At 37.7% G+C, this 27,810-nt stretch overlaps 1 protein-coding gene across 3 annotated transcripts in view; it reads right to left on the minus strand.

The window, feature by feature from the left end:
• Window positions 1-3,605: 3,605 nt before the first annotated feature.
• otud4 (OTU deubiquitinase 4) overlaps window positions 3,606-27,810 on the minus strand; it is a 53,127-nt gene continuing 28,922 nt past the window's right edge. The window contains exons 8-18 of one of the 3 annotated variants that reach the window (XM_052045991.1): window positions 26,916-26,982; window positions 25,343-25,463; window positions 25,186-25,250; window positions 23,651-23,748; window positions 19,038-19,147; window positions 17,724-17,919; window positions 15,428-15,575; window positions 13,939-14,089; window positions 11,852-12,118; window positions 10,415-10,455; window positions 3,606-9,798 (exon numbers count right to left, since the gene is read on the minus strand). In XM_052045991.1, the coding sequence (XP_051901951.1) occupies window positions 8,218-9,798; window positions 10,415-10,455; window positions 11,852-12,118; window positions 13,939-14,089; window positions 15,428-15,575; window positions 17,724-17,919; window positions 19,038-19,147; window positions 23,651-23,748; window positions 25,186-25,250; window positions 25,343-25,463; window positions 26,916-26,982 (2,845 nt within the window). In that variant the 3' untranslated portion in view covers window positions 3,606-8,217. Of the gene's footprint in view, window positions 9,799-10,414; window positions 10,456-11,851; window positions 12,119-13,938; window positions 14,090-15,427; window positions 15,576-17,723; window positions 17,923-19,037; window positions 19,148-23,650; window positions 23,749-25,185; window positions 25,251-25,342; window positions 25,464-26,915; window positions 26,983-27,810 lie in introns of all 3 variants that reach the window. The other 2 variants (XM_052045989.1, XM_052045988.1) reach the window with 2 other exon arrangements.

Genomic DNA, 27,810 nt, shown 5'->3' on the forward strand with positions numbered 1-27,810 from the left:
ATCTATTATAATTATCATGAGGCTGTATTTCTGCCTGTGATCAGAAGTGGGTGAACACTAGCACCTCATCGTGGACTGGGAGATCAGGAGTATAGTGATGTCAAAATCACTACTGCTTTATTGTTGGGCAGTTCAGGTTCATTTAAATGGTAGCACTGTGGGGATGGCCTGTGTGTGTACATGTATGTTCATCTGGTTGTTACACTTAATGTGATTAATACTGTGTGAATTAATCACTATGTAACAGACATATAGTAAAGTGGAAGAAATAACTGCTAGTGGATATCTGTATATCCAGAATAATATCTAGAGGGTATCTAATAGTTTTGTTGAGAGTACTTCCATTGGGGTCTATTCTAATCCAGAGGATTAGTTTGCAATTCCTAATTTGGATGGGATAGTTGGAGATTAAATTGATAAGGAAGCTTTCCCTCAACAGCAATGCAACAAATCTCCAGAGCCCTGTGAGATCAAGGTTATAGATGAAACTTTTTTATAATAGGAAAAGAGTATCCCCAAAGGGCCATTTTTTTTTATCCTAGAAGACTCATGGTAGTTCAGTGACCATCAATGTGTCAAGAAGCATTTAAGGCATTTGATTAGGATTTATATAGAAGAGTCATGAGCTTTGCACTACAACTGACTATTCATTTTGGTTTCAGAATGATTTATGTAAACATTTCCACAGTAAACGCAGACCTGTTACTTCATAATCATTGAAGTGTTGGCTTTATTTTCCTGTTAGTAAATTAGCATAAGGACTATATGAGTTTTTGTACAGACTCATTGTTGAAATGAAGAGTTTACTTTTACATTTGAAGGGGGAATCACAAGCTCCAATGAGTTTTTATTTCTGTTGTATGTAATGTGTTAACTTTTTCTGGCTATAGTTAATAAACAGTCTCATTCACTACACTACTGCTCCCCCTCACATGGCAAACTTAAGGCCCTGAGTAGCAAAACTGTAGAGCACAAGTCTCTGATATACTTATTAGTAAGCTATTAAGCATTATCCAGTTTCCTGAATCTTCTCCAGAACAAATTAACTGATCGGGGAATTCATCTAAAATTTAAAATTCTGTGCAATGATGTGCTGTAAGCCATACAATAAAACCACAAGGTGAAGGTAAATTTAAAACGTGCTAAAATGGAGCTGGTGCCTTAAAACATTAATTTGATCTGCAGGAGCAAATTCTTTGGGGAAAAGTTCTTTGTTATCAAACAAAGCCATGTGGTAAAGAACCAGGCGGCCTCTAACACTGAAGTTTTGTTGTCCTTTAGAATGAACGTGGCTGTATCCAGTCATTCACACTTAAGGTTTCTGAGGAAATTGGCAAACTTCAAGAAATATTTGTAAAATGGGTGTGGAATTGGCAACTTATAACTTGCATTAATATAGGGTGGTGCAGCTTGATCAAAATTATCAGGGTACAAGTATACAATCTGCATATTAACAAGGTAAGAATATTAAAAAGCAAACAAAGCATTGGGGTTCATTTCTAAAGAACTTAATTGAAAAGTTATATGTTATCAAAATCCTGGTTAGACTGGACAACACCTGCTATTCAGAAAAAGTTAAGGCATGGTGAAAGTATTAAAAAAAATCCCTAGTTGAGATGTTATGCCTATCAGGAAACATTACAGATGGTTCTTTTTCTTAAGTAACTTGTGTTTTTTTTTGAGATTTGATAGGATAGAGATGTTGGTTTCCATTGCTAGGAGTGTGAAAATTCATGGGTATTCAGTTAAATCCAAAAAAAAATCAGGAGAAATAAGTTACCTTGCATGATTGTCATTGCAAAAGCTGCTACAAGAAATAATGCACTAAATGATTGCAGGATAGGCTTATGGGCAACATAAATAGTTTAGTTCACTCCTCTATTTTGTGCATGCATTGAATGTAAATGCAAGACATGGAAGATCCACAGAATCTGAATGGAAGCTCACCCAGCCTGTATACTTGAACCAGCAAAAAGGTCCTCTAAATAAAGATTCTCAAACTTGCGTTCTCATCAAGATATGCAATGTAGAAAAGGTTACTAGATCTACTGCTTATTTTTCATGCAAGTTTGCTGATGATACTAAGGCTGGTGGTGGTGTAATCTACAGCAACCTTCTATACTATCCACAACAGGATATTGATAGAACACAGACCTGGCTGAGAAGTGGCAGATGGAGTTCAACCAGGATAAGTGTGAAGTGATACACTTCAGGAGATTGGATTCCAAGGCAGTATACAAGGTTAATAGCAGGACTCTTAGCAGTGTGGAGGAACAGAGGGATCTTGGGGTCCACGTCCCTAGATCCCGCAAGGTTGCTGTGCAGGTCAATAGGGTTGTTAAGGCAGTGTATGGAGTGTTGGCCTTCATTAGTCAGGGTATTGAGTTCAAGAACTGTGAGGTGATGTTGCAGATCTATAGAACTCTGGTCAGACCACACTTGGATTATTGTGTTCAGTTCTGGTCACCTCATTATAGGAAGGATGTGGAAGCTTTAGAGAGGGTGCCAAGGAGATTTACCAGGATGTTGCCTGGATTGGAGAGCATGTCTTATGAGGATAGGTTGAGTGAGCTAGGGCTTTTCTCTTTGGAGAGGAGGAGGATGAGTGACAACTTGATAAGGGTGTACAAGATGATAAGAGGCATAGATAGAGTGGACAGTAAGAGACTTTTTCCCAGTGCGACAATAGCTAACACGAGGGGACATAATTTTAAGGTGATTAGAGGAAGATATGAGGGGGATGTGTTTTTTTACACTATAGGTAGGTGCGTGTAACGCACTGCTGGGAGAGGTTGTGGGGGCAGATACATTAGGGACATTTAAGAGACTCTTAGACAGACACATGAATTAAAGAAAAATACAGGGCTATGTGAGAGGGAAGGGTTAGATAGATCTTAGAGCAGGATAAAATGTCAGCACAACATTGTGGGCCAAAGTGCTGTAGTGTTTTATGTTACAACTGCAATTCTTTGATGCACAGGTAAACAAGTCACAGATATGAAATCAGTAAGCAAATGAAACCAAAAGTCAGAATGTAATAAACAAGAATCCTAGCAGATGCAGGTGACTGCTGTGACAACAGAACATTTGTTCATTGATGACCTCAAATCACATATACAAAATTCTATTGTAGTTGTTTTCTTCTGATAATAGCAAGGTCTACAGTTGTTAAAACATATGGACTGTCCCCAGGTAACCAGCAGGTTCCATTTTTACAGATGTCCACAAGACAATTTTGTCCACAAATCAGAAAAGACACAATTATTCACTCCACAGTATTGTGATGAATAACATCAAAAGGACACAAAGACTGATAAAAACCAAGTACTAATAGTGGAGAAAGGAAAATGGTGTAGCTGTTATCAGGTACAAACAAATGCATGTATATTGGACTTCTGAATTTAATAATATGGGAACTTATTCAGATGTATGGGTGTCCATAAGTCAGGTGTTTGTAATGTGGAAGCAGACTCTATTTCCAAAATAATGCCAATAGACACTGGCAGTAGGGCAAGTCAGTCTGTGTTTAACTACTGTGTTCTCTCTTTTACTTGCTTTAATCTATTGTCTTATAAAATTTAAACAACAGGTATTGCATTCCAAGGCAGTTATTTTATTAATGCAAGGCACCCATTTCAAATTCTTCAAGCATCATGGAGTACAAAATGAAGCAAATTTCCATAATCAATAGGAACTACACATAAAAACATACAAAATATGGTTTGAAATTTGCAAAATAAAAGTCCATTCTGGATTACATTACATTCCCTTTTGCCTTACACAGTAAAACATGTAACATGGTTATGCATAATGCAGTTAACACCATATTTCCAAATGAAAACAGTCCAACAAATAATAAATGGATCAAACAACATTTATTACAAGTATCTGTCAGCATTCTTGTTGATAACTAATCACCTACTGAAATATATCATTAATATAGTCTGTCCACAAGTCTGTGCTGTTGTGTCCATAAGTGAAAATATCTAATTTGGACATGTTCCCACAATAAGTGTAACAGTTATCTTAAACAGAGTCTCTCATCAATACACTGTAAATATTTTCACAATGATGTTTAAGTAGTGCCAGTGCAATATTATCCCTGCAAAGATTTTACAAAGTTGCCATATTAATAGTTAACTTTTATTAAAATAGAATGTTCATTGTAGTGTTCTCCTATAGTTAATATAGAACTAATTAAAAATACAAAAAGGAAAATTTTAGTCATATTTAGAATAGCCTTAATCAAGGTACAGTTACTTAAAAGATATGAAAATCAAATGCATACAAATTGGGCATGACAGTATTTATAGGATGATGCCACAGCTGCAAATATTTTCTCAGAAGATGCATATACAATTGTCCAAATGGCTTTTTTGTGCTGCTAATACTTTGATTATAATTTAGAGATCATAGGGCAGGACAGCAAGTACATAATGCTCCAAACCAGTGTTGTAAATTTCTATGATTCCATGCTTAAAGTATGCAGGCTGGACAGGTGTCTGTACTTCAAGTGGTTGCTTTACAATCTAGTGTAAATTTCAATATACCTTTGTTTATTTTCTTTACAGACCTTCAATTGTACAGAGACTGAACTGAACCAATAGTCAGCTCAGTAATGCTGGGAAAATTGAAGGCCAATAATAAAAATAAAGTTATTATGAAATTTTCAATCGTGATTCTAAAGCTGTGGTTGTAAAATGCTAGAGAATGAATACCCTCACAACAAATGGCTCACTACCTAAACACTTAAAACCTCAACACTGAGATTCTCCACATTTTAAAAAAAGCATACTTCACAAGAACATATGCCCCCATTTAAATAACAAAATGTTTAGTTAATTGCCTTAAATATCACACACAATTAATGTCACATTTGTCTCTTCAAATGGACTACTGCTATCATTAATGATTTAAGCTATGTATATAGAAATGTACTTAAGTATTTCAGAAACTGTCAGTAAGCCTGGGAGGTCATGTTCGATTGGAATACAATAGCATTTGTGAGCAGTTGGGTAAAGACAGTGATCAGTAAGTTGCTGAGGAAATATGCAACATTAAGCAGTATGAAGTTAACTGAGGTAGATTTTGGCATCCCAATGTAAAGGCACAAGGTAGCACTGAAAAGGGGCTTCAGCAAAAAAAAAAGCAAAATGCAATAGTAATTGTTTGGCCCCATGACAGTAAAGTCACAGGGTCATCTTGGAGGCGTGCATTATAATGGGACCTTCTGGGTCTAAGTCGATGGCACCTCTGCAATGAAAACAAACTTAAACAGTAAAATGTAAAATCCTGGCACAAAAATCCTCTAATTGTGAGAAAGGAAAAAAAAATTTTTTTTTAAAAGAGGTGCAGCAAGGTGTTGCTTTCAAGAGGGGAAGGAGCTTAAGGTTATAGTTCATAAGACCTTAGCTTCAAAAAAGAAAATCAACTGAGCCATACAAAGTAGAAAGTTAATCTCAAGGAGGCAACGGCTAAGCAACTTGTACTGAATATTAGTTATTTCTATAGTTATATAGAGGACTGATCAATGAAAAGAGGATTCTATAATTTGCTAAATGCCCCAAAACCTGCAAAGTTGTCTATTTTGCCAGACAAAACAGAATTTTCATAAGGATTAAGCAAAAATAACTGCCAGATTTTGATAAGCCAAACACCACATATTTACTACCTTATCATTGTTTGCTTTAGCAGTTCAATGGTTATCATCTGTCTGAACAGGAGATTACACCTACACCTGAATATGTACAGTGCAGAACTTAAGAATTAAATTGTCATCTTCTAACATTATAACCAACCCCTTGACTAAATGAATATTTTGTTTATAGTTGTGGTACTTTGCATGCAAGTACAATTCAATACATTTACTACTCAGTATAAATTTCTTAAACAATACACCATCTTTTTAAATTGGACTCTTAAATTATTTAATGTAGAAAAAGTGTTCAAGGTGTCTTCTCTCAGCCTCCTGCAGAACTAGCAATTTATTCCTCATAAAAATGTACCGTACTTAGTTCCTATTTGTGGAATTAGCCCAGTTTTGAAATCAAATCAATTGCTGCATCACAGCAGTGATAGCTGAGTAACAATAGTGTTGTAGATTTCCTTTAAATCTCCACTGAGAAGGAAAAAGGCCACCCCAGTATTTCCAGATTCACATTTTCATGGAGGTTGTGGACAGGGATGTAGGAGTGAATGGAAAAAAGCTAAATGGCAAGACAGTACTAAAGCAATCATGGTTGCAGTTATAGTGGACAGATACTGACAAAATTCTATTAAAATTGCAATCGTAGCACAGAAAGAGGCCATTTGACAAACTGTTGTTTTAAATCTTTGATAGCTCAATTAGTTTGACACCTGTTCAATTTGTTATCTTGAATATGGAATTCCTCCCACCCTTGTGCCTCTATATTACTAGGGTAAAGTTCTAATATTAAAAGGAAATATTTCTATACTAACAAAATCAAGAGTCCATTCATACTTTTGGCAGCTTGCAGATGACGAAATAAATCTCAAAGCAAGATAAAATCATTATCATGAGAATGTGGAAAAAGAATCATCAGCTGTAGGCATGACTAACCTTTTCCCACTAAGTCTTCTGATTTTCTTTAAACGTGTAATGAAATATTCCCAAGTCAACTAATTCTGATTCTACTTCATCCATTTACTCCTCTAGACACTTGTAACAAGGACTGACATGGAAACAAGGAAAGCATGCTAAACACTTGTGTATCACTGAGTTAGACCTCATCAGCAGTGCTAGGCACCAAATTAAGAAAGATTTCAGCACAATGGAAGAGGTTATTTAAGAGGAATGATATCCATGTTGAGTGCTTGCAGCTATAAAGTGGCAACGGAGGAGCTGGAAATATTCTTAGAGAAGGTTAGGAAACATAAGGAACAAGAGTAGTAGAGCTTCACACAATATCCTTTCTCAAGGAAAAAAAATCTCAGCTCAGCATTAATTACCAATTGCGTTAGCATCTACTGCTTTTTGTGGGAGATAGCTACACATTTCCACACTCATCTCCCCCTCTAATGCATATCTGAATGTCCTGCTACCTGACTTTCAACCCCTTTACCAATCAGCAAAAAAAGTTTCTCTGTCCAACCTATCAATATTTTTTTTTAGAACCTTAAATCATCAAATCACCTGCTAACGTGTACATTTCAAAATACAATAGTTAATGTAATCTCTTAATTTAGAACACCTCAATTTACTGGTGAACCTGTGCTACACACCAAGACTTTACACCCAGAACTCTACAGAATAACTGAAATGTGATATGGCCAGGAATATACTGTACAACCGCGACAAAACCACTTCCAGCCCTATTGTTGGGAAAGTCAGACATTCTATAAATCTATATCCCACATTCCAAAGATGTACGGGTAGGTTAATTTGGGTTTAAAATGGGCAGCGCAGACTCGTTGGGCCAGAAGGGTCTGTTACCACGCTGTAAATAAAATCTAAAATTTGATGTTTTTTTGTGACTGCTGTTATATTTTACTAGAAGCCCAAATCATTTTGAAGTCCTTAGACTATCCATTTCTCAGACAATACAGATTACCTCTCCCTTGGGTTGAAATCCATCTGCCACCTGATCTTTGTAATTTTATGTTTTGTAACTGTAATATGCATTCTCCTTATTATAAACTTATCACCAACCTTGGAATTTATATAGTAATAGTTGAGTCTTCAGTACAGAGCCTTGTGGAAAACCATTGGTCACTTGCTTTCAATAAAGGAAATCTAACAGAGGTACAGTGTTCAAAATTACAGAGCATTTTAGTGGCGGTAGAAGCAGTTTCTGCAGGAAATGGATCAGTAATGAGAGGACACAGATTTAAATTAAGTGACAAAGGAACGAGGGTACCTTTTTTAAGGTTAAGACAAGGAAAGAGTGATGAAAACACATTTTGCATAATTTTCAAATAGCAGTTGGACACAAGACCAATTTGCAGGGTAAAGGCTGGGATGTGGGACTAAAATGGAAAATGTTTTCATAAGTCACACAGCACAACAGGGAAAATGGTCTCCCCCTGTAGACAAAGACCATTTAGAACATAGGAAAGTACAGCACAGGAATAGGACCTTTGGCCCACGATGTCTGTGCTGAACATGATGCTAATTGTTTCAAAAAGAAAATTCTATAAATCCTTTCAAAAATCTTTCTAGTTACACCAGTGTTAAATTAATAATTATAAAAAACATTATCATTTTCTTATATGAGTATTAGACTTCCCACTATCTTTATATCTGTTTTTTCTAAAACTATTGCGCTTCCCTTCATACGGTACACCACTGGTATCTTCCACAACCATTCGATTTTGAAACTGTTTTGCATCGCCATCTCTCCGGTTGACAAAAGTTTCTTCACTATGTCTATTCTCACTCATATAGTATCTTTGGTTTTCCACTTTTATCTGCAAGTTTTCATGCCCACCAAGACCTATATGCATTTCAGATCTCTGTACAATTCTGTCTCTAGTAGGTGGCTTGCTATCTCCCTTTGTGACTGCTTCACTGGTCCTGTCAATATTGCTATCATGCAAGGAACCTGTACTTCCTGATGACCATGGCTTGCCTTGTTTATCCTTCCTACTCATTTCTCTTTCTCCCTTCTTATGGATGTATGGAGTACGTCGAAGTACATTCCTTTCTGAAGGACTATCATCTTTTGTGTAGTCACTCATCTCTCTTGAAGTCCGTTTGTAAAAATGCACAGGTTTATTGCACAAGGTGCCAGACATTTTATAATTGTTCTTGGAGTTCTGATTCTTAGAGGTGACTGCTACAGACTGCTCTACACTATTAACTTTTGATTCACCACTGCTTTGAGAAGTGAAATCACTTTTGGATTTTACCTCTAAGTGCAGACTATCTATTCCTGAATGACTTGCATGATCTCCTGCAAGATTTTGTGGCTCGATATTCTTCGGATCTACACTGGAAAGCCTTGTATTAGAAATTAAGCTTGCTTTATCTGGCTCCATTTCTCTTTTAATGATTGAGTGTTGCTTCACACACTCTTCATGGGGACTAGGAGATGACTGCTGCTCAACATCAGAGGGACACAAGTCTCTGATGCCACCAACAGGTTCTGAAAAAAGCTGAGGATCCTTAACAAAAGCAGATTGAACCCGAGAGAGCCTATCTTCTCCAGCATGGCTGAATTCCAGTGGGTGCCTCTCCGATTCCTCTAATTTGGGACTTTCAGTGTTGTCAGCTATCTGCACACATTGATCTGGTGCACCAACCTTCTGGTCAACTGGACATACTGAGGTCCCACCATTTACTTGCTGTGGATATACATGTCCTCGTACAGTCATGTACATAGGATGAAAATTGAAAGTGTGCATGTGTGCATTCTGGGGAATTAAACCCTGGGGTGGAGGTGCTACCCATCCAGAGAGCGGTGTTCCATCCGATATCAAGTTAGGAAAGTGATACGGGAAATGAGGATTAAAATTTTGAGGGGGCTGCACAGGGTTTGGTGAGACTGGAACAGATTTGTTTTCATGAGGCAGATGCCTGGTAGCTGCCTGTGGTGATAATGAATGGCCACTATCATCACTGACATTTGACCGACCAGCAGCATTGATTTCCTGAGGATTTGACGTGTGTAATGGGGCTCCAACATTCTCATTCTGCACATGCCCAGCCACTGCCTGGAACGGAGGATTTGCGTGAAATATCGGAGCAGGACAACCAGGATACATTCCACAATTTTTCAAATAAGCCTGGTTCAGTGGATAAAGATACGAATATGGTGGCCACCATGGAAAACTGTAAGCCTAAAAAAGAAAATGTTTGATGTGAGAAAGTGTGATCATCAACATGATAAATTAAATCACTGACTTCTAGTGCAGCAATTCCCATGCTGCAAGCTATCATCATGGAACTAATATCGTGTGAGAGAGACTAATTAGCCAAAGTATTTCCTCATTCCCCAAGGCATACAAGGACGTAGTTATCCAAGGTCCTGCTGCTCATTACTATCCAATTAAATTTACTAGTAGATGTATGGGTACAGACAATACAAAACAGCAGATTTGCAGCACAATGTATGAATAGCTTCCCTGCGCTTGATGGCAAGGCACACACAAGAATGACCACTTATGAGCAGTGGGTTAACATTAATACCAAACTTAAATATTATGTTAAAGAACTGGACCATAAAAGAAGCAGTGATAGCAGTTCCTTTCAAGCAAGTGATTAAATTGCAGAGGACTACAATGGTCACAAAATGTAAAACAACTGTAGTTTTAAAAAGAAAACCCTAAATATTCAGGAACTAAGGTTAATCCACAAAGTCACACGTAATGAAAGGCAGTAGAGCAAACATGGTTTCTGTTGCTAGTAATATTTTCTTACTGTGAATGGCAGTAGAGTCACAATAAACTGGCTTACCTTAACACCAAGGTTGTAGAAAAAACGTAGAATGCTTTTATCTATATGAAGAAAGAATAAAACAAAACGTATTTTTTCCTTAAGTGGAAATGACCATCAAATTTAATACATTCTGCATATTTTATTAAATTTAACAAGTTCTTGAGATCAAACTACAGCAGAGTGACAAAATTCCATTAGAAACCAGAAGTTTAAACTTTAACATCTTTGTAATTGGCTTTAAGGCAAGGAAGGAAGTGAGATTTGCCAGTAGGTAAATAATGACAAATATTTAAAGAAGTATTTCATAAATCTATATTTCATTGAAAAATATATAGTATATGGGAACAGTGATAGAAGAGGCTTACAATGTTGCTAAGGGTAGTAAGTCGAGGAGGACTGGGTGTATTTTAAGAAACGTGACCAATAATTTGGGGGGGGGGGGGGGGGGGGGGGTAGAAAAAGTAAATCAGCGAGAAATATTTAAGAAAGCAATTCTGACACTTCCAGCGCTTTGTAAAATAAAACACAGTAACAAAAAGTTTCCTGCTGTCAAAAGCCTTTCTAAATGGTTTCAGAGTCTGATGATCAGGATTAATTAATTTAGATGCAAAGTTTGAAAAACAAAACTTTAAATAAAATCAGTCCCTGTAGATTGGGAGGTACCAAATGTAAATGGACCTGTTTGGACCAGCCCCTGGCTTACAACTGTTTGAAGTTCAGAAAACAAGAGTAAATGTTGAAATATTTGAGATTCTGAACAATTGAGAAGATGGATGCTGAGGAGCCATTTTTTTCAGTCTGGAAAGTTTGGAACTGTAGGACAAGGGTAAAACTACTGAGGATGGAGATTAGGTGAAATTTCTACACTTGGGATTGTGGGGTGGGGGGTGTGAATCATTAAAAATCTCTACTCCAGAGTACTGTGAATGCTTTGATATTAAATATGTTCAAGGGCAAAATCAAAAAACAGAATTAGAGGATGCAAAGATTGGTAGGAAAGCAGAGTTGTGGTCAAGGATCAGCACAGATCTTACTGAATGGTTGTAATATACTAGATGGTTTATTTTTGCTCCTACTTAAACTGTGTAAGCTCTAGAGAACATAGGCCCATTCCACTAAATCTTGCTTTCAGCCTTTAAATCATTCAAATGAACCCTCATTAGACCACCTAAGTATGCAAACAAGAACTGTATCCTGGCACGTGCTTGACAAAGCCCTGCATAATTGCAGCAAAGCTTATTGTTGACTTCCAAGTGCATGCGATTATGAAAACTCTTCCATTCAGACACTGACTGACCAGATATGCATTTCCAGCATCTACTGCATTTTTACTTTTAATTTCAATACACTGCACTTTGAAACTCTTGCTCATTAGATGACACGTACTGGAAAAGAATTCACAGTAATATTGAAAGTTAAAAATATCTGGTACTGTATTTAAAAACATAGCTTTACCATCTGGAAGGTCTGCTCCACTTTTGTTATATGAATACACAGGTGCACTAGTGAGGTACTCGCCCCTTTCATTCATAGCAAATCCAGGGTATAATAGATCATAAGTGCTGGGAATCTGAGCTGTCGGCATCCGTGGCAGATTAGCTCCAGGGAAAGGAGCACAAAGTGGGTTCATCAGGACGGAGGTCATTGGAGCCTGTGATACAGCTGGATTGGGAGTCACTGCAGATGAAGTTACAGAGGGAATGATTGTCTGTGATGAATTCTCTGCCAAACAAAAGAAGCCATTTTCATTATTTTTTTAAATAAATGAGCCTCTCAGTCAAATCAGAGCTGCTGTGATCCATAACACACACTTCACTTAGTTCCAAGTGACAAGAATTCATTGATAAATAGCTGAGCATTTGGCTCAATGAGATGGATAAGAAACCATTAGCAATACAGGAAGTCCCCGGATTACGAACGAGTTCCGTTTTTGAGTGTTCGTAAGTTGAATTTGTATGCAAGTCGGAACAGTTACATACAGTTCACATCTAGCGTCAATTAGTCAAATGTTTTTATTAGTATATAGTATATATTTTACCTAAAACATCATAAATATAATAATACAGTAATAATAGTAAATGTAACTACAGTACAGTATTTATAATTGTTATTTATTCAAGTTAAACGGACCCATTTCAATGGTTTTCGTTACGTTTCTTTTTTATTCCGTGTGGGATGCGGCGAGTTAAGGTTCAGTGGGTCACGGGTAATGTTAACCGAACGTGAAGCAGTTATTAGCATTTCTTTACTTTATCAAAGGACGCGAGAGGCCTCAATGTGCGAATAACTCTCAGCCCGGAGTTACACTCACTGCCAAAGCTTTTAGCACATTATCCAATGGCAATTTGAAGATAATCTAATTGTCAAGTGGGCTGATTAAACCTCCCGCACTGCATTTACATTTGCAGGGTGCGTGGTGTCTAATGGAATTAAAACAAAAACGCCGATTCCATTCACAGTATAGACTGCATGGGTTTTCACTTCAGATGACATTGAGCGTTCTTTGCTCCTTCCACCGCATCCTCGGCACTTGAAGGTGCCCTGGCGAACAAAAATAAATGAAGACCCCATGCCAAAAATAACATGCAATTATACACAAAGGCCGTCAGATACGATTTTTTTCAGGCAGAAATGAGAATGGGAACCGACGGAGGTCGGTTCATAAGTACGGACGTTCGTAACCCTGACTTCCTGCACTGCACTACCAAACTTTAAAAATTAGAGAAAAATGGCACATTATTACAATAGTCCTACTTTGTTATTAAAATCACTGATTAAGTTTGCTATAGACAAGTTACTCAAGTTATTAAATCTCAACACATTTAGAATATTCCAACTTTTGCAATACAATGCAACTAAGTACTCTAACCCACAAAATATATCTAAAATAGCTCTAAAGTAAATGACAGATCCTTTTAAGAACAATACTTTTATATACAATATATATTATACGAGTCCTCCCCAGGTTACAAACACCTGACTTAGGGACACTCCGGGCACATGAACGAGCATCTGGGAGAAAGGAGAAATGGATGCTGATGAATTTGCTTGCTGCTGCTTCTACCTTGTGTTAACGGGGCATTTCCACATGCCTTCTCTCTCCACCCCCTCCTTCCCCTGACCTGCAACAATCAGGGTCTGGGTCAAGCCATGCAGAGTTGGGAGAATTGAGCAGACTCACTTGCTCACTCACCGAGTCAGCGAGGCCGCCTAGCAGCCAATCTTCCCGTGTCTACGCACTCTCTGTCACAGCCGTTTCTGCAATCATCTCCCACACACCTTGTTCATTTCTGACTTATAAACAGTTCGGGTTATGAACAGTTCTCAGAAACGGAAACCTCTCGTAACCTGGGGACTGCTTGTATAATGATAGATGAAAGGAGGTTAAATTTAAGGTTGGATGGTTTTCTAACATTCTTATTTTGTAAGCTGCAATTTTAATTGCTCTCCCAGCCTTGCAACTTTTGTTGGAAAATCTATTCATTCACAATATGTGAAATACATTAACAGATCTCTAGGATTGCAAATACGATTTAACATACTACCGGCTGATTGACTCGGCAAATGTACTGGAACCACAGGTGGAGTCACTGATGATGCCGAGGAAGGAGAAGGATGTGGTGTCTGCAGATCCAATTGAAGGTCTGGATCTATCGGTTCGGTTCTGGTGTGAGGGGCCTTCTCCAGAGGTTTCTTCAGAACAAATTTTAAAAATGATGACTTTTTAAAAATTAAAATTCATGCAATTTTACTTCTTGTGAATGTCTGCAACATGGGTGAAATATCAGGAAGGTACAAGCCACCAAGTCATGGATGGTATTCAACCAAACTAAAGCAAGTCTTCGACTTGCATTTACATTGTGCAAGTCCAGAACTTCTTGGCAGTTCTGGGGTCTGAATCGGTTACTATACTCAATTGCAGTATTCTTCACGGAATCCAACAAGAGTCTTACTGGTGGACTCACTATTCTTATCTTACACAATGACCTGTCATAGGCTCTGAAACCCCACTGATTTCAATAGAGATTCTGGGCCCACAGATTAAGAGACAAGGGGAAGGCATTTTTCCTAAACAAACATTATTTTGCTTTAATTATTTTCCCCATTATTTCTGAATAATTCTGGATGTTTTTAGTTGCTAATCAACTTCCAATTTATTTTTTTAATTATTTGGAAGCTATTAATATTGCAGAAAATGTCTCTGAGTATCAAAAACACCCAAAAGCTTCTAAATTCTGTGACAGCCTTGACAAAAAGGCAAAGCTCCACCCCAATCATGTTCTAAAAAAAATTGTCAGGAGTATTTCCAGGTAGGACCTCTTCAATAAGCTGCCCATAGCGTAGTCATAGTTCAGATCTTGCCACCCAACTCCAGGGTTCAAAAGGCCAGTGAGATGACCCCTTCTGCATCCTCGGTACGCATGGGGGAAACAAGATCTAGCCCAGTGGTTTGCTATAGTGTTTTGTTACAAAGTTCAATCTTCCCAAGAGTCTTTATATCAATGCAATTCTGTGATAGAATCACTTCATATTTTCCAGTTTTAATAATTAGCATTTGATTGATTTCTCCTTTGGTTGCTGATGCACATTTTCTATCTCCCATTCAATGCTATATCCCATCTAACTATGCACAGTTTTCACTGTAGCTATATTAATATTAATTTAACAATATAGCATTATTTGGTACCATTAAACTGAAGTGTTTTTTTTTCCCCAATTGTTTTTCCAATATGCTTTATAGTTACTCATCATAAATCATCAATGCAAATTACTTAATTTAAAATTCATGCTCAAGATGTGAGCATTGCCTGCAAGATCAGTATTTCACTTCTACCTCTAATAACCCTTAAGTGGTGGTGTGTCACCTTCACCACTAGCTGCAGACCTGGAACCACAATTCTTTCCTGAACTTGAATATCTCTAAATGTTTTCTCCTCAAGCTTGGAAGTTCAGTCTCTCCATTTGCACTGCTTTTTTGTGTGTACAGAAGTTTCCCTGAAATCATAACAATAAAATTTGCATCATACTCACATCAAAAGTAGCCAGAGATTTCTCAACTCGCAGGTGAATATTGGTTGGTACTTGAACCTCATTCTTCCCCGATTCAGACTTTACTGAAGGATTTACGTCTGTACATTCTGCATTTGTCTGATCAGATTCTAGGTTTCGCATAGTCTTTCTACAAATGACATTGCAATAAAACAAGACCTCAAAGATCATGTAAAACACACAATCCCTTTTTTCCCCAGATCACAATGAAATGTACACAACGCACATCACATGAAAGGATGAACATAATGTGACCCACCTTTGGTGGATACACCAAAATGTTCTCCTTACTTAAATTATTTTCAATCAAATATACTGTATAATGCCCTAGGGAAAGTTCAATAAGTTGGTGTTGCTACTGCCTGGTTTACCCTTTGACTTTTCAGAATCAAAGGAATTCAAAAATTCTGAATTAATATCAAAAAAGGAAAAAGCTGGAAATACTCAGCAGATCAGGCCACATCTGTGAGAAGAGAAGCAGAGTCAATGTTTCCGATTGGAGACCCTTCGCCAGAACAAAAGGTCTGTTTTACATTTCCAGCTTCTGCAGTTTTTTCCATTTTCACTTTCTGAATTAATATATCTGGCTTTAACTTTTGTTCATATAACATGGTCATTATTCACTCAATACTTAAGATAAATTGATTCACATTATCAAATGAGTAAATGGAAAACCACTTGTGATAATGTAATAGCATTACCATCATAAAGCAAGCAAAAGGCAAGGTCACAAGCAAACAAAGTTGACCAACCCAAGTAGGGATTTACTAAGGAAAGCAATCGAAAGATTGTCACTTTACAGAACCTTATAAAGAAGAGAGACAGGTTTTAAGGTGGGAATTCCAAATTAGGCTTGGGTGACTAAATGATGACTGAGGGGCCAGAATTAAAGAGGAATTCAGAGCTTTGGGGAGGGGAACTGGGTAAACTTGTAGTGCTGGAGATGACCAAGTTGGGGAATGACAAGATCATGTAGCGATTTGAAGACTCAGGTCAGAATTTTGAAACTGCAGTCCTGCATAAACTGGAACCAATGTAGGTCAGAAAGCATGGGAATGAAGAGGGAAGGGACTTGAAGCACCTGGATTTAGGCAGCAGGGTTTGGATGATCTCAGGTTTATGAAGGGTAGAAGATGGGAGGAGACTGGAATAGTCAAGCTTCTAAGTATTATGAGAAGGATACTGGTTTCAGCATCTAATGTGCTGAGGCAGTGGCTTACATAGGGAGAGTTACCAAGGTGAAAGCAGATGGTCTCAATGATGAAGTGGACATGGCTCATCCCAAGGTGAAAAAGAACATCAAGGTTGTTTCAGATAGTTGACCTGGGATTGGAATGTGGTCAGTGACTAGAGAACTGAGATTGTGTCAAGGTGTCAGTGTTCCCAGTATTTAGTGAGAGAAAGTTTCTACTCATCCAGGACAAGCAGCGTAACAGGGTTACTGGGTCTTGTCAGTATACATGTGGAAACAATGTGCTTTTATTTGATGTTGCTGAGGGGCAATATGTAGATGAGAAACGGGAGGGACCATGGATAGACTGTGGGAGATTTCAGATACAATGGTGTAGCAGCAGTAAGAGAAACCATAGGTGTGATGGAAAACATGTGCTCAGAGAGGACATGAAGGGAGAAACTAAAGCTGCAAGTTACAGGCTGGGAGAGGGGAAATGGTGGTCTCAACCTTCCTGTTGAAGAAATCCATTAGGTCCACACACTTGTTATTGGGTGGTGCAGGCAGCAGGGGAGAAGAATACAAGGACAGCTTGTAGTGAAGAGAAGCAAGGATCCTGAAATAGTGACATATCTTGTCAGGGGAGAGCAGAACATGATTGTACATTATTGTACATTGTAAGACCCAGTACTGAACGAGCCATCTGCCATAAACTTTTAAGCTTATATTCTTCAGACAAGGGAGTGGAGATAGGGCAGTGCAAGTGATAATAATCAAGGTAAAAGCATGCTCTAGGTTGAATGGGATGAGTGCGATTAAGTTGTTAGCTGCAGAAATGTTCAGTTCAGTTCATACAGTACTTGCAGTGCAGGGTGAGCAAAGACTATTGAAATATTCTCCCACTCAGTTTTCAGATTCAGAGGTATAGAAGATGCAGTACATCCAGACACAAGTTGTAATATTTCCAAGATACAACATGCAATCTATGAAAAGTGCAATGCCTCGTTCCAAGATCTAGGTAACTGAATCTTCCTAGCACATCATATTATCTTCTGAACTGTCATTAAGAGATGCTGATGGATGTACAAGTGATGGTCTAATACTCACTTTGAGAGTTGCGGGAAGTCCTCAGGTCGCCCTACGTACTCAGGTGATGACACTTTGGGTTGTTGACCTGCAGTCTGCAGTGTAGAGCTGTGCTGTCTGGCTGCCATTGCTTGGTGCAGACGTGGTGGTAAGTTTGACTGTAAGCGGTTTGGCTTACTTATAAAACTGCTCGAATTCTTCACTCCCCTGAAGTCAACTTCTGTCAAATATGTGTTATTCTTTAAATATTAGATTCATAAATTCAGAGTTATACAGCACAGAAACAGACCCTTCAGCCCAACTCATCCATGCCCATTTATGCAAATCCCATTTGCCTGCATTGAGCCCATATCCCTTTAAACTTTTCCTATCCATGTATCTGTCCAAATGTCTTTAAAACATTGTAATTGTACTTGCCTCTATCACCTCCTCTGGCAGCTCATTCCATATACCCACCATCCTCTGTGCGAAAACTCTCAAATTCTCTTTAAATCTTTCCCCTCTCGCCTTAAACACTTTGGACTCCCCTGCTCTGGGAAAAAGACCAACGACCCACCCTATCTATGCCCCTCATAATTTTACAAACCTCTATGAGGTCACCACTCAGACATGAAAGATAATCCCAGCCTATCCAATCTCTCCCTTATAAATTCAAGCCCTCAGTCCAGGGAGCATTCCTGTGAATCTCTTCTGCATCCTCTCTGGCTTAATCCCATCCTTCCTCCAGCATGGCGATCAGAACTGCACACAATACTCCAAGTACGGCCTAGCCAACAATTTGTACAACTGTAACATGGCAACCCAACTCCTATACCCAATGCTTCAGCCAATGAAGGCAGGCATACCGTATACCTTCTCCACCATTCTGTCTACCTGTGTCACCCCTTTCAAGGATCTATTTATATGTATTCAGTATGTACATAATAACACCTTCCAGGGCCCCGTCATTCACTGTGTATATCCTGGCCTGGTTTAATTTACCAAAATGCATCACTTTCCACTGGTCTGAGCTAAATTTTGTCAGCCATTCCCTTGCCCATTTTCCCAGTTGATCTAGGTTAGTTTATTTCTGACTCAGAGCACATGCAGGAAAATCAATTACTGCCAAAAAGTCTTCACAGTACACTTGTAATTTCTGATACCACCTTTGAATGACGTATCATCCATGAAGACCTATATTTGAATGCCACAGGAAAAGAATATCCTCTACATGTATTTAACAAGCTCATAAACTTCATTTAGAACAAATGGATCTCAGTAATGTTTTTACTGCCAATTCCTGTATCATGCATCTATTCTTCCAGTGCAATCAGCAGATATCTAAGCTTTCCTTACCAGAATTGGCATTCACTGCCTTCTTAGCTCTTTTTCCTTGAACTCTGCTCCAGGTTCCCTTTTGAGAACCTTGTGTAAGTGGCCTAAGGTTCTGAAGAAGGGCACTATGTCTGAAGAAAAGAAATATATGTAAAAATAAAAATCTGCTCCTTATGTTATCCTGGTAAGTTTTTTTTGTTTTACCTCCTCATTTTATTTTTGTACAGTATGCCTTTTTAATACAATCCATTGTGGTTTCTGAAATTTTCAATTACATTATGAGATATATTTGATTTGAAAAAGTTAATTTAATCTAAAACATACAGAAAGTTAGAGAGGAGTTTGAACAAAATGCACTTGTGTGCCATTCACCAGTAACCTGTTATTTATATCTGCAGTTTCCAATTAGCATATAAAACTGCTTAGCATCCTATAAATATAGGTGAAACGAAGATTAAATAAGGTGAATATCAAGGAACATAGTTGCTTTTGCAAAAGAATAATGGAGAAATATGATGCTTAGTTTGAACTCCGGCACATTTGTAATGAAACCTCCCTTGCCAGCTCCAAGTGCCCACAAGATGGAGCACTAACCATTTCACCTCAGAAGGAATTCTGAAAGGCAACTTAGAAGAACTCTAGCTGGCAAGCCGCAGCAGGCCAACACATTCATGGCCCACTGCTGCAATATAGTATTGCGATGAGAGACCAAGCTGTTGCACATGAAGGAATGCATGTCATGCACAAAACAAGCACAGACAAAGCTTTTCCTTCTACTGGATTCTGGAAAATTTTGAATTAAATAATTAACAGAAAAATTGAAAATCTATTTTTGTATGCCTCAGACAGCACTGGGAAGTATTTGGAGACAGAGCTAGATAGCACTGGGAACCAGGATTATTGACCTGCTTTTGGCTGTTTACAATGAGAATGGATAAAGATACATTCATCCTTAGCAGATTTCATTTAAATTTCTTTCTCCCCTGCCTTCCTCTGTTTAGTTTCTAAATTGTTAATAATGAGGACAATCTTAGTGACCATACTTAAATTTCTCTCTTTTCATTTATTTCCCATGACAGTGATACTGATGAAACTTCATTTAATGTACATTTACTTTGATATTCTTCTATCTTTCCTTCTATCATTAAATCTACTGGACTACGATTCCGTATATCAATCCTCCCCAGCTTTGAGCCCTCTTCTCTCAACTAGAATTCACAACAATTCGTTATTCACAAGTGTGTTTCACATGTGAGCTGAAGGTCAAGCAGTCACAAAGTGGATCAACACATGACTTCAAAACTTGATATTACACTCATCATTTTCCCTCTCACCAACACCTCAGCAGCACATTCCCCACCCTAAACAATGTGGTTCCTCAGGAAAAAAAACTGGCTTGGTCTCAGTTGGGAAAAGGGGAAAGAGACAACCATAAGGTATAGGTTAGTTTCACCTCATTCTATTTCTAATTTTACTTGTGAAAAACAAAGACATTGATATGATAGGAATGGACTTAGTGGAAGCAATAGCTTGCTCCCAAAGGCCTGGATGATGAATGCATGGGTGGGAGTTTGGGGCATGGAGGAAGGAGGAAAGTTGGATTGAAACAAAATGTTGGTTAGATCACAGGACTTCTGAGCTCCAGTTACATTAAGGTTGTTAATCAGTGTAATCAGTGAGAATGTGCAATGTCAATAGCCCAGAATGATGCTAGGAACTGAAAACTCTACAATAGTACCAAGGTGGTTAAGCAGATACAAGGTTTGTAAAATTATAGACAGTTTTGATGGAGTGAACAGAGAAAGATCATTTGCTTTGTTTGAGGATTCATTGAATAGGGCTCAACAATTTAAAATTGTCACTAAGGGAGTAAAGGGATTTAGAAAAAAAAATCCTTAGTTAAAAAGGATTATCTGAGTGATGAATAGTTTGTGACAGAACCCACTGCATATTTTAAACAGAAAAGTAGATAAATATTTAAGAGTCCAACTGCAGAGACACAAACATGTTACCCGAATCTTATGGCCTCTCTGGACACTTTGGAGTATTAGGCACTGCAGAAGTTAACTAACTCCAGCTTTTTATGGGCATTGCTTTGGACAATCTGCTGCCTTCTATCAAGTAGTACATCATAAGTGATATAAAAGCTTAGCGTCAGGAATACTCATCTGTACTTGAAAACAAGCAGGTGGGTTTTCTGAAGTTCTAATTTTGTTTTTTTATTTAAGTTTAACCTTGAAGCTTTTGATGAACCAAGAAGACCACTGTGCAAGTGATACTACGTGGAAGAAGCAAGGTGACATGATGGAAGTTACAAGGGAAGGAAAGCAAAATAATGAAGAGCCAACTGCTAATTGAAGTGAAGGGAATAGCCATGCATGGGAATCCATGTCATTCTCACTGAAATATTACAAATGGAAGAAAAAGGGCTGCATCTTTCCAGAAAATGGGCCTCCTTACATGGTTCATTAAACACCAAGGATGCTACTTCTCTTCGGTACAGAAACTTGCTTCCTTGAGTGATGACACTTGCATTTAAGATATTAATATGAGGAAAGGGGGTTACAAGACTGAAGCCAGGGCAAAAGTTGCCTGCCTTGTTGTCACTGTAAGTGGACAAAGAGAAGTTGGGTGCAAATTAGTGATTAAATTCAACAGAACTCCATAGGCTTCTTACATAATCCCTTCTGATATCCTAGGTGTATAGGGTGAAAGCGAGACAAGAGTCAATCCATTAATCAATAAGCACAGCCACTGAAGCAGTCCTTATGATGGATAATGCCCATTGGAAGTAAACACATGGAACTGTGACTTCTATGAGGAGATTCTAAAGGGTGATACTGCACTCTGAAAACTTCATTTCAGAGACAGAAGGGTTAAGTAGCACAAACCCAATAAATTGGATCCCATCCAGGTATCATCTTACTGCTGCAGGTAGAGTTTAATAAAACCAGAGGCCAGCTGTGAGGAGCAGCAGCATTTCCTTAATTGCTTGGAGCAAGGGCTGTATTTTATAGAATCAAACTCCTCAGCATTTCCTGTACATCATAAATATTTCAACAGAGATAACAGTTCAACAAAACTTACCAGTCCCAATGCAAGCTAATAGAAATTAAAGACATTTTCTCATGTTTACCTCTGTAACTTAAATGATTAAAGAAACACCAGCTCAGAAATGTGGTAAAAATGTCTGGATGATCAATCTTGTTAATAATGTACAAAATCATCTTGCAACTAGTGATAAGGAAGATACACCAGATGATGTGTGAACGTTACAAGCTACCTTTGCAACAAAAAAGTATCCATCTCATCCTTAACCATGGAAATGACAGGGAGGTTATCGCATTTGCATGTTACCCATTAAACTTGTAACAAAAAATGAAGTCCGAAATTTGTGGTTTAAGTACCTTTCACTTTGACCAGTTTCATAGCTGTCAATCAATCACTCTTGTCCAGAAAGTGAACTGTGTGCTATCTCATTCTCCGAGGTTTGGAATTATTGTCGGGAGTTTGCCAAAAAAAGTCAAATTTATAATGACTCCCCCCCCCCCCCCCCCCCCCCCCCCCAAATCTTCCTTCGTGCTCTCTTTCCCACCCCACCCCCACTCCAATCAAACCTTTGTCGCCTTATTTCTCTTCCTGTACCAAAATTAAATCTCAGTTCTTCTAATTTCTCTCAGTCCATAAATGTTAGTTATTGGGGAGATACATCATCCCACTGTAAAACAAGTTCCCAGCTTACACTAGGGCAAACTTAAAACACACAAATAAGCATAATTAACAGTGCATCAGAACTTGCTCCACTCCAGCACATTCTGCCCCCAAGCATTTCATGGAGAACTCCAGTTAGAGCAGGCAATAAGTGGAAAAGTACCTTCCTCCCCTTCGCTCCTAGGTTATGTTAGAGTAGGATTCCCTGAGTGCTGATCACATTGCAGTATTTCATTCAGCAGTCCATATTTTATACATAAAGTTAGCCTGAGAGCATCAAGTTTATTCCAGTACAAGATTTCGAACTCACTACTAGATCCTATTCTCAACCACTATCTACATATGCATACCTTTGATTAAAGTTGAATGGAGAGTAACAATTCGGTCTATTTTATTACGCATCCCCCTCTGTTGCCCATATTCCTTGTCATATTTGGCTTAAATTACACAATTCAACACAAACTGATGTGTACTTGGATCCTACCTGAAAAGTAGGACTCAGTCTTATTGGACAATGTGCTACCAAGGGAACCATCAGGGAAACTATAAAAATACCATCCACGGTATGAATTTCTCTCTCAACATAGTTCACACGTTTATTCCACACCCATCTACTAGCCTACTTTACTTTTTTTTAAACTCAAGGCTCAAGAGAGGGACTTACATCAATTCTCCAGATTTACATGGGGAATTCTTTCAAGCCTCATGTGGAACACACACTGTGCTATTACTCAAGCAGCTGCTATCAATATGCTATACACATTTTCAACAGTCTGTGCTCTCACATCATGAAAGTTACATGGATCATCATGTTTGCACGATGTTGCAAGAATGCTGCTATAAAACATAAAGCAGTCATCTAATATTAAGGCTGAAAAAAAGGTAAGCACAATTATCTTTAAAATTAAAATGGCTGAACCTACTTTTCTCCTAGTTCTTCTATGTAGACGTCAACTGGTCCATTGTCAGGGCTGACTGCCTGAATGTGTGCATTGTAGCACTTACCATCATCCAAACAGACCTAATGGAGCAATTGTAAAGGAATTTTAAAGATACATTACATAAATAATGAAAATTGAGAGAAAATTAATGTGTGCATCTGCAATAACAAGCCTCAGAAAATAATTAACCCATTGAAGGACTTCAATAATATAAACCATAATTGGATGAGAATATAGGATTCAGACACATCATGGGTAATTGTGAACTTAATGAAGTCATCCTTCATCGAACATATTGACCTTGTGTAGGAAGATTTTGGACTTTGCATTCCCTATAGAGGGCAGCAGACTCCAGTGAAAATTCTGGAGCACAATTAATTTAGAGACATTTATGATCTCTTGCAGAAACACTATTTAAGAATGGGTTAGAGTCCAAGACAGACTGGGTCAATATACACAGTTTGAGGAAGTAATGAGGATTGACAGGGTTTCCACATAACATATTTTTTGTGTTCTTATGAGTCACTGCCTTCAAAAGAGGTGATAGGAAGAACATCACAGTAGGAGAAAAATATTAACCATTAGCTCTCAGTAATTACCAGTGACCACTTTCCAGTTATCATCTGACCATTCTATAAATTTAGTGATCTAATGACAATTTCATTTCTCCCTTTTAGCTGTCAACTTTCTACATACTCTGCTCTTGCTCACTGCCTTCACACTCATAGCACTGGTAGGGACTTACTGGATTTGCCTCTTCATTATATTTTCTCAATTTCCAAGAGAAAAAAATGCCTTATTGATCTTGTAACACTACCAATCAAGACATCAATTTGCCACAGCAGTATCTGACAAACCGTCCAATTCTTTTGATTTTTCAAATTCCATATTCACCATTTTTCTTAAACAAATGTGATTTGCTGGATAAAACTCTAATGTAATCAAATCTTTCCCATATTTTAGTTTCATATCCGATATATAATAAATTTAGAAGCATTCAAAATTTCCACGACCTCTCATTAAATAAGGTTAAAGGAGTTCCACTTGAAAATAATTTAAGATAGTGGCTATTTAAATGTATGGAAGTTACAGTACATTCCAATCTATTAAGACTTTCAGCATTCCAGCAAGCAGTCCATTCGTACCAAGGTGGAAAGAGTTGAGGATACAAGGAATCAAGCACAGAAAATACAACATTTCAGTGTCAATTCAAAGCACAACCAGTTCTCAATGTTCACCACAAATGGCCACCAACTGCTAGACCAAGGCAATGCAAATACTTGTTCCAGAGTCAAGATTTTTTAAACTTCCATTGAAAATGTTAACAATAAGTCAATTATTATCATTCTTAGATGTATATTTTATAGGAATATTCTTTTAAGATACCAAAACACAATTGGGGAGAATGTTTTTTTCTATTCCTAGCTCTTCTATTCCATGACCCTTAAAAACAGTTCAAACAGGAGGTGCTGCACATATTAAAGATCTGAGAGTAGACATTCTGCATTAATGCCTACCTTGCATTTATCCCCTACAACGTACTGCATCCCAGCAGCAATAGAGTAGTCCCTTTTCTGCTGTGCTGAAAAGTGCAGATTAAATATTAATATTTAACAGCAATAACATGTGTAATAGCCAACTTGGAATCAAAGGTTGCAAACTTAAAACATTTACCTTGTTTTGATTTCTGCCAAACTTCATACTCAATATTTCTGTAAATATTTGGGTTGAGTGCTCGGAGGATCTCTCTAGGAAAGGAGATCTGAGCTGTGTTTTCACTTCTCTTTTGTTGTTTCTGAAAATAAAGGGGATAAAACAGTGTCTGAAATACTTTAACATATTCCCAAAGGTGAAAAGATGCAAAATGGTCCCTTTTATTTATTTGGATAACAAACTGCCCTTTTGTTTTTGCTGATATACTTCATTACATCAGTACGTTATTAATGGTATAAACAGCAATTCAGGAGTTGATTTTTTTTTAAATTATTAACCTAAAACTTAAGGAAAAGCTATATGTATCTTACACCAAGAAAATGAGGGGGTGATATCTTCCATATTATATCGAAGATTAACATAAATTATGTGCACACATGAGCAACATTTACATAGATTTTTATTCTACTTACCTAGCTTCACTTGAAGTGCATGTACAATATCCACCTCAGTCATTTCCACATGGTAACATGTTCCACCTGCCTTAATTTCCCAACCCACAAACTTGCATCAATGCTGCTATCCAGCCAGCTGCTTTCAATGGGCCAGGGGTAAGTTCTGGCAAATGGCACATTAACTTGTACCCTTACATTTCCTGTCAGATAGCACTTGGTCTCTGCACCATTCAACCAAGCAGTTGGGAATATGGACTCATCATGTGAGGAACCCTTCAACTCAAATTTTTCTTCCATCTTTGTAACATAGGATATTCCTCAAAATATTTCATGATGCAAGGAAGCTACAATTAAAATACCAACAAGTACTAGTGCAATGTGGTCAGAGACAAAGATCATCCTAAGGCTGTGTATGTTAGCTGACTTGACCAAAAACCATGACAGAGCTGCACCCAGACAACGACCTACTCTTTCTCCATAAAGAGCAAAGAACAAATCAGAGGTGGTCAAGCTAAGCTAATAGCAATTCTGCAGATGTAACTGTCAGAAAAGAATGCAACATCCTTTGATCATTCTATGTCAAAGTCAAAATGTACCAAAAATAGCAGGAACTGTCAAATACTGTGCTATTTTATATCGTTCTCAGGGTTTAATGAAATGTTTAGATTAGACAAGTGAGCAACCATTTGAATGTTGTAGCTTTAAAGGCTTTCCAATGGAACAAGTTTACTTATTAATTACCTGCATGTTACCTTATCATGTGATTACAAATGAAGCCATAACATTTCTTCATTTCTGCTTCATTACATTAATAACCTTAATAAGGATGAATTCACAGGTACCAAGTTCATAACATAATTTGACTATATTAACATGGTGATATCTGAATGTACCAGTCATTAAAGACCTAAAAGGAGACTAAAACAAAAAACACTGGGTTTCGAAATTATCCAATATATATTCAAATGTTAGATTGGCCCAGGTCTCACAAACCAGAGGGGGTTCAGGCATTATTATGGACTTACATGCATAATTTATATCAACCTTCAATGTAATGTGGAGAAAATTCTGTTTAGTTGAAGGTGCAAAATTGAAATTTAATACCACAGATCAAAGTTTATGTAATTGTAAGAGAGTACCTTTCGGACTTTATTACATGACTGGGACTGGAATCCATTCACATCATTTTCATCAGCAGCTTTGCCCCTGTTAAACATTTCAAAAGGACATCCACAGGCATGTTAGGATTTACACATTTATCTAAAACAATGAAAGGGCATTATCAAGAGTTTAGAGAAAATCCACTAAAAATGACATGAAAAAATTCAAGAATTATCAAATAAAAATTTGTAAGCATGCACTTTAGCACGAAGCTGAAAGTTGTACTCTTCCAGGAAGTTGGAGAATGTCCTGCAAGATCACCCACTAAAGTATCAGATTATGGCTGAAAACACAAACAAGAATCGAATTAGCTTCCTAGTTATCACTCTCAATGAATCATGGTGTTCTTGCCCAGCGCCTGACAGTTCCCAATGAGTCACTGTCTTTTCTAACTAAAGCTCATGGTAGAGTAAGGTTGAAATAATAATCACCATGGTAATTGTTCCGTGAACTAGTAATTTTTCCTGAGCGAGAAATCTGCATTAAAGGAATGAACTGTAAATATCAAGTAATATCTCCAGCTGCAAATAGGCGCATGCCTCTCTTTGGAAAAAGAAGTTTTTTTTTAAATTAGCTTTGAAAAATTCTTCCTTGACTCCTATAGGTAATCCATTTAGTATGATGGCATGGGTGTTGTGTTATTGATTAAGGGGAATTTTATTTCTGGTACCTTTGATCCCAATTTCATAAACCTGTGCAACCAAGTCTATTTCTAACCACTCATACCTTTTGATTGTTTTCTGTGTTGCATTTTCAGCTGAACCATTGAAATGCCACAGATATAGAGCAAGCACCAGTTAGAGCTCAAGGGCAAGGGTGACATCAAATGATTTCGGGAAAAACAATGATATACAATAGTAGAAAGAAAGAATG

This window comes from Pristis pectinata, chromosome 2 (genome assembly GCF_009764475.1).
Source record: "Pristis pectinata isolate sPriPec2 chromosome 2, sPriPec2.1.pri, whole genome shotgun sequence".
Lineage (NCBI taxonomy): Eukaryota > Metazoa > Chordata > Chondrichthyes > Rhinopristiformes > Pristidae > Pristis > Pristis pectinata.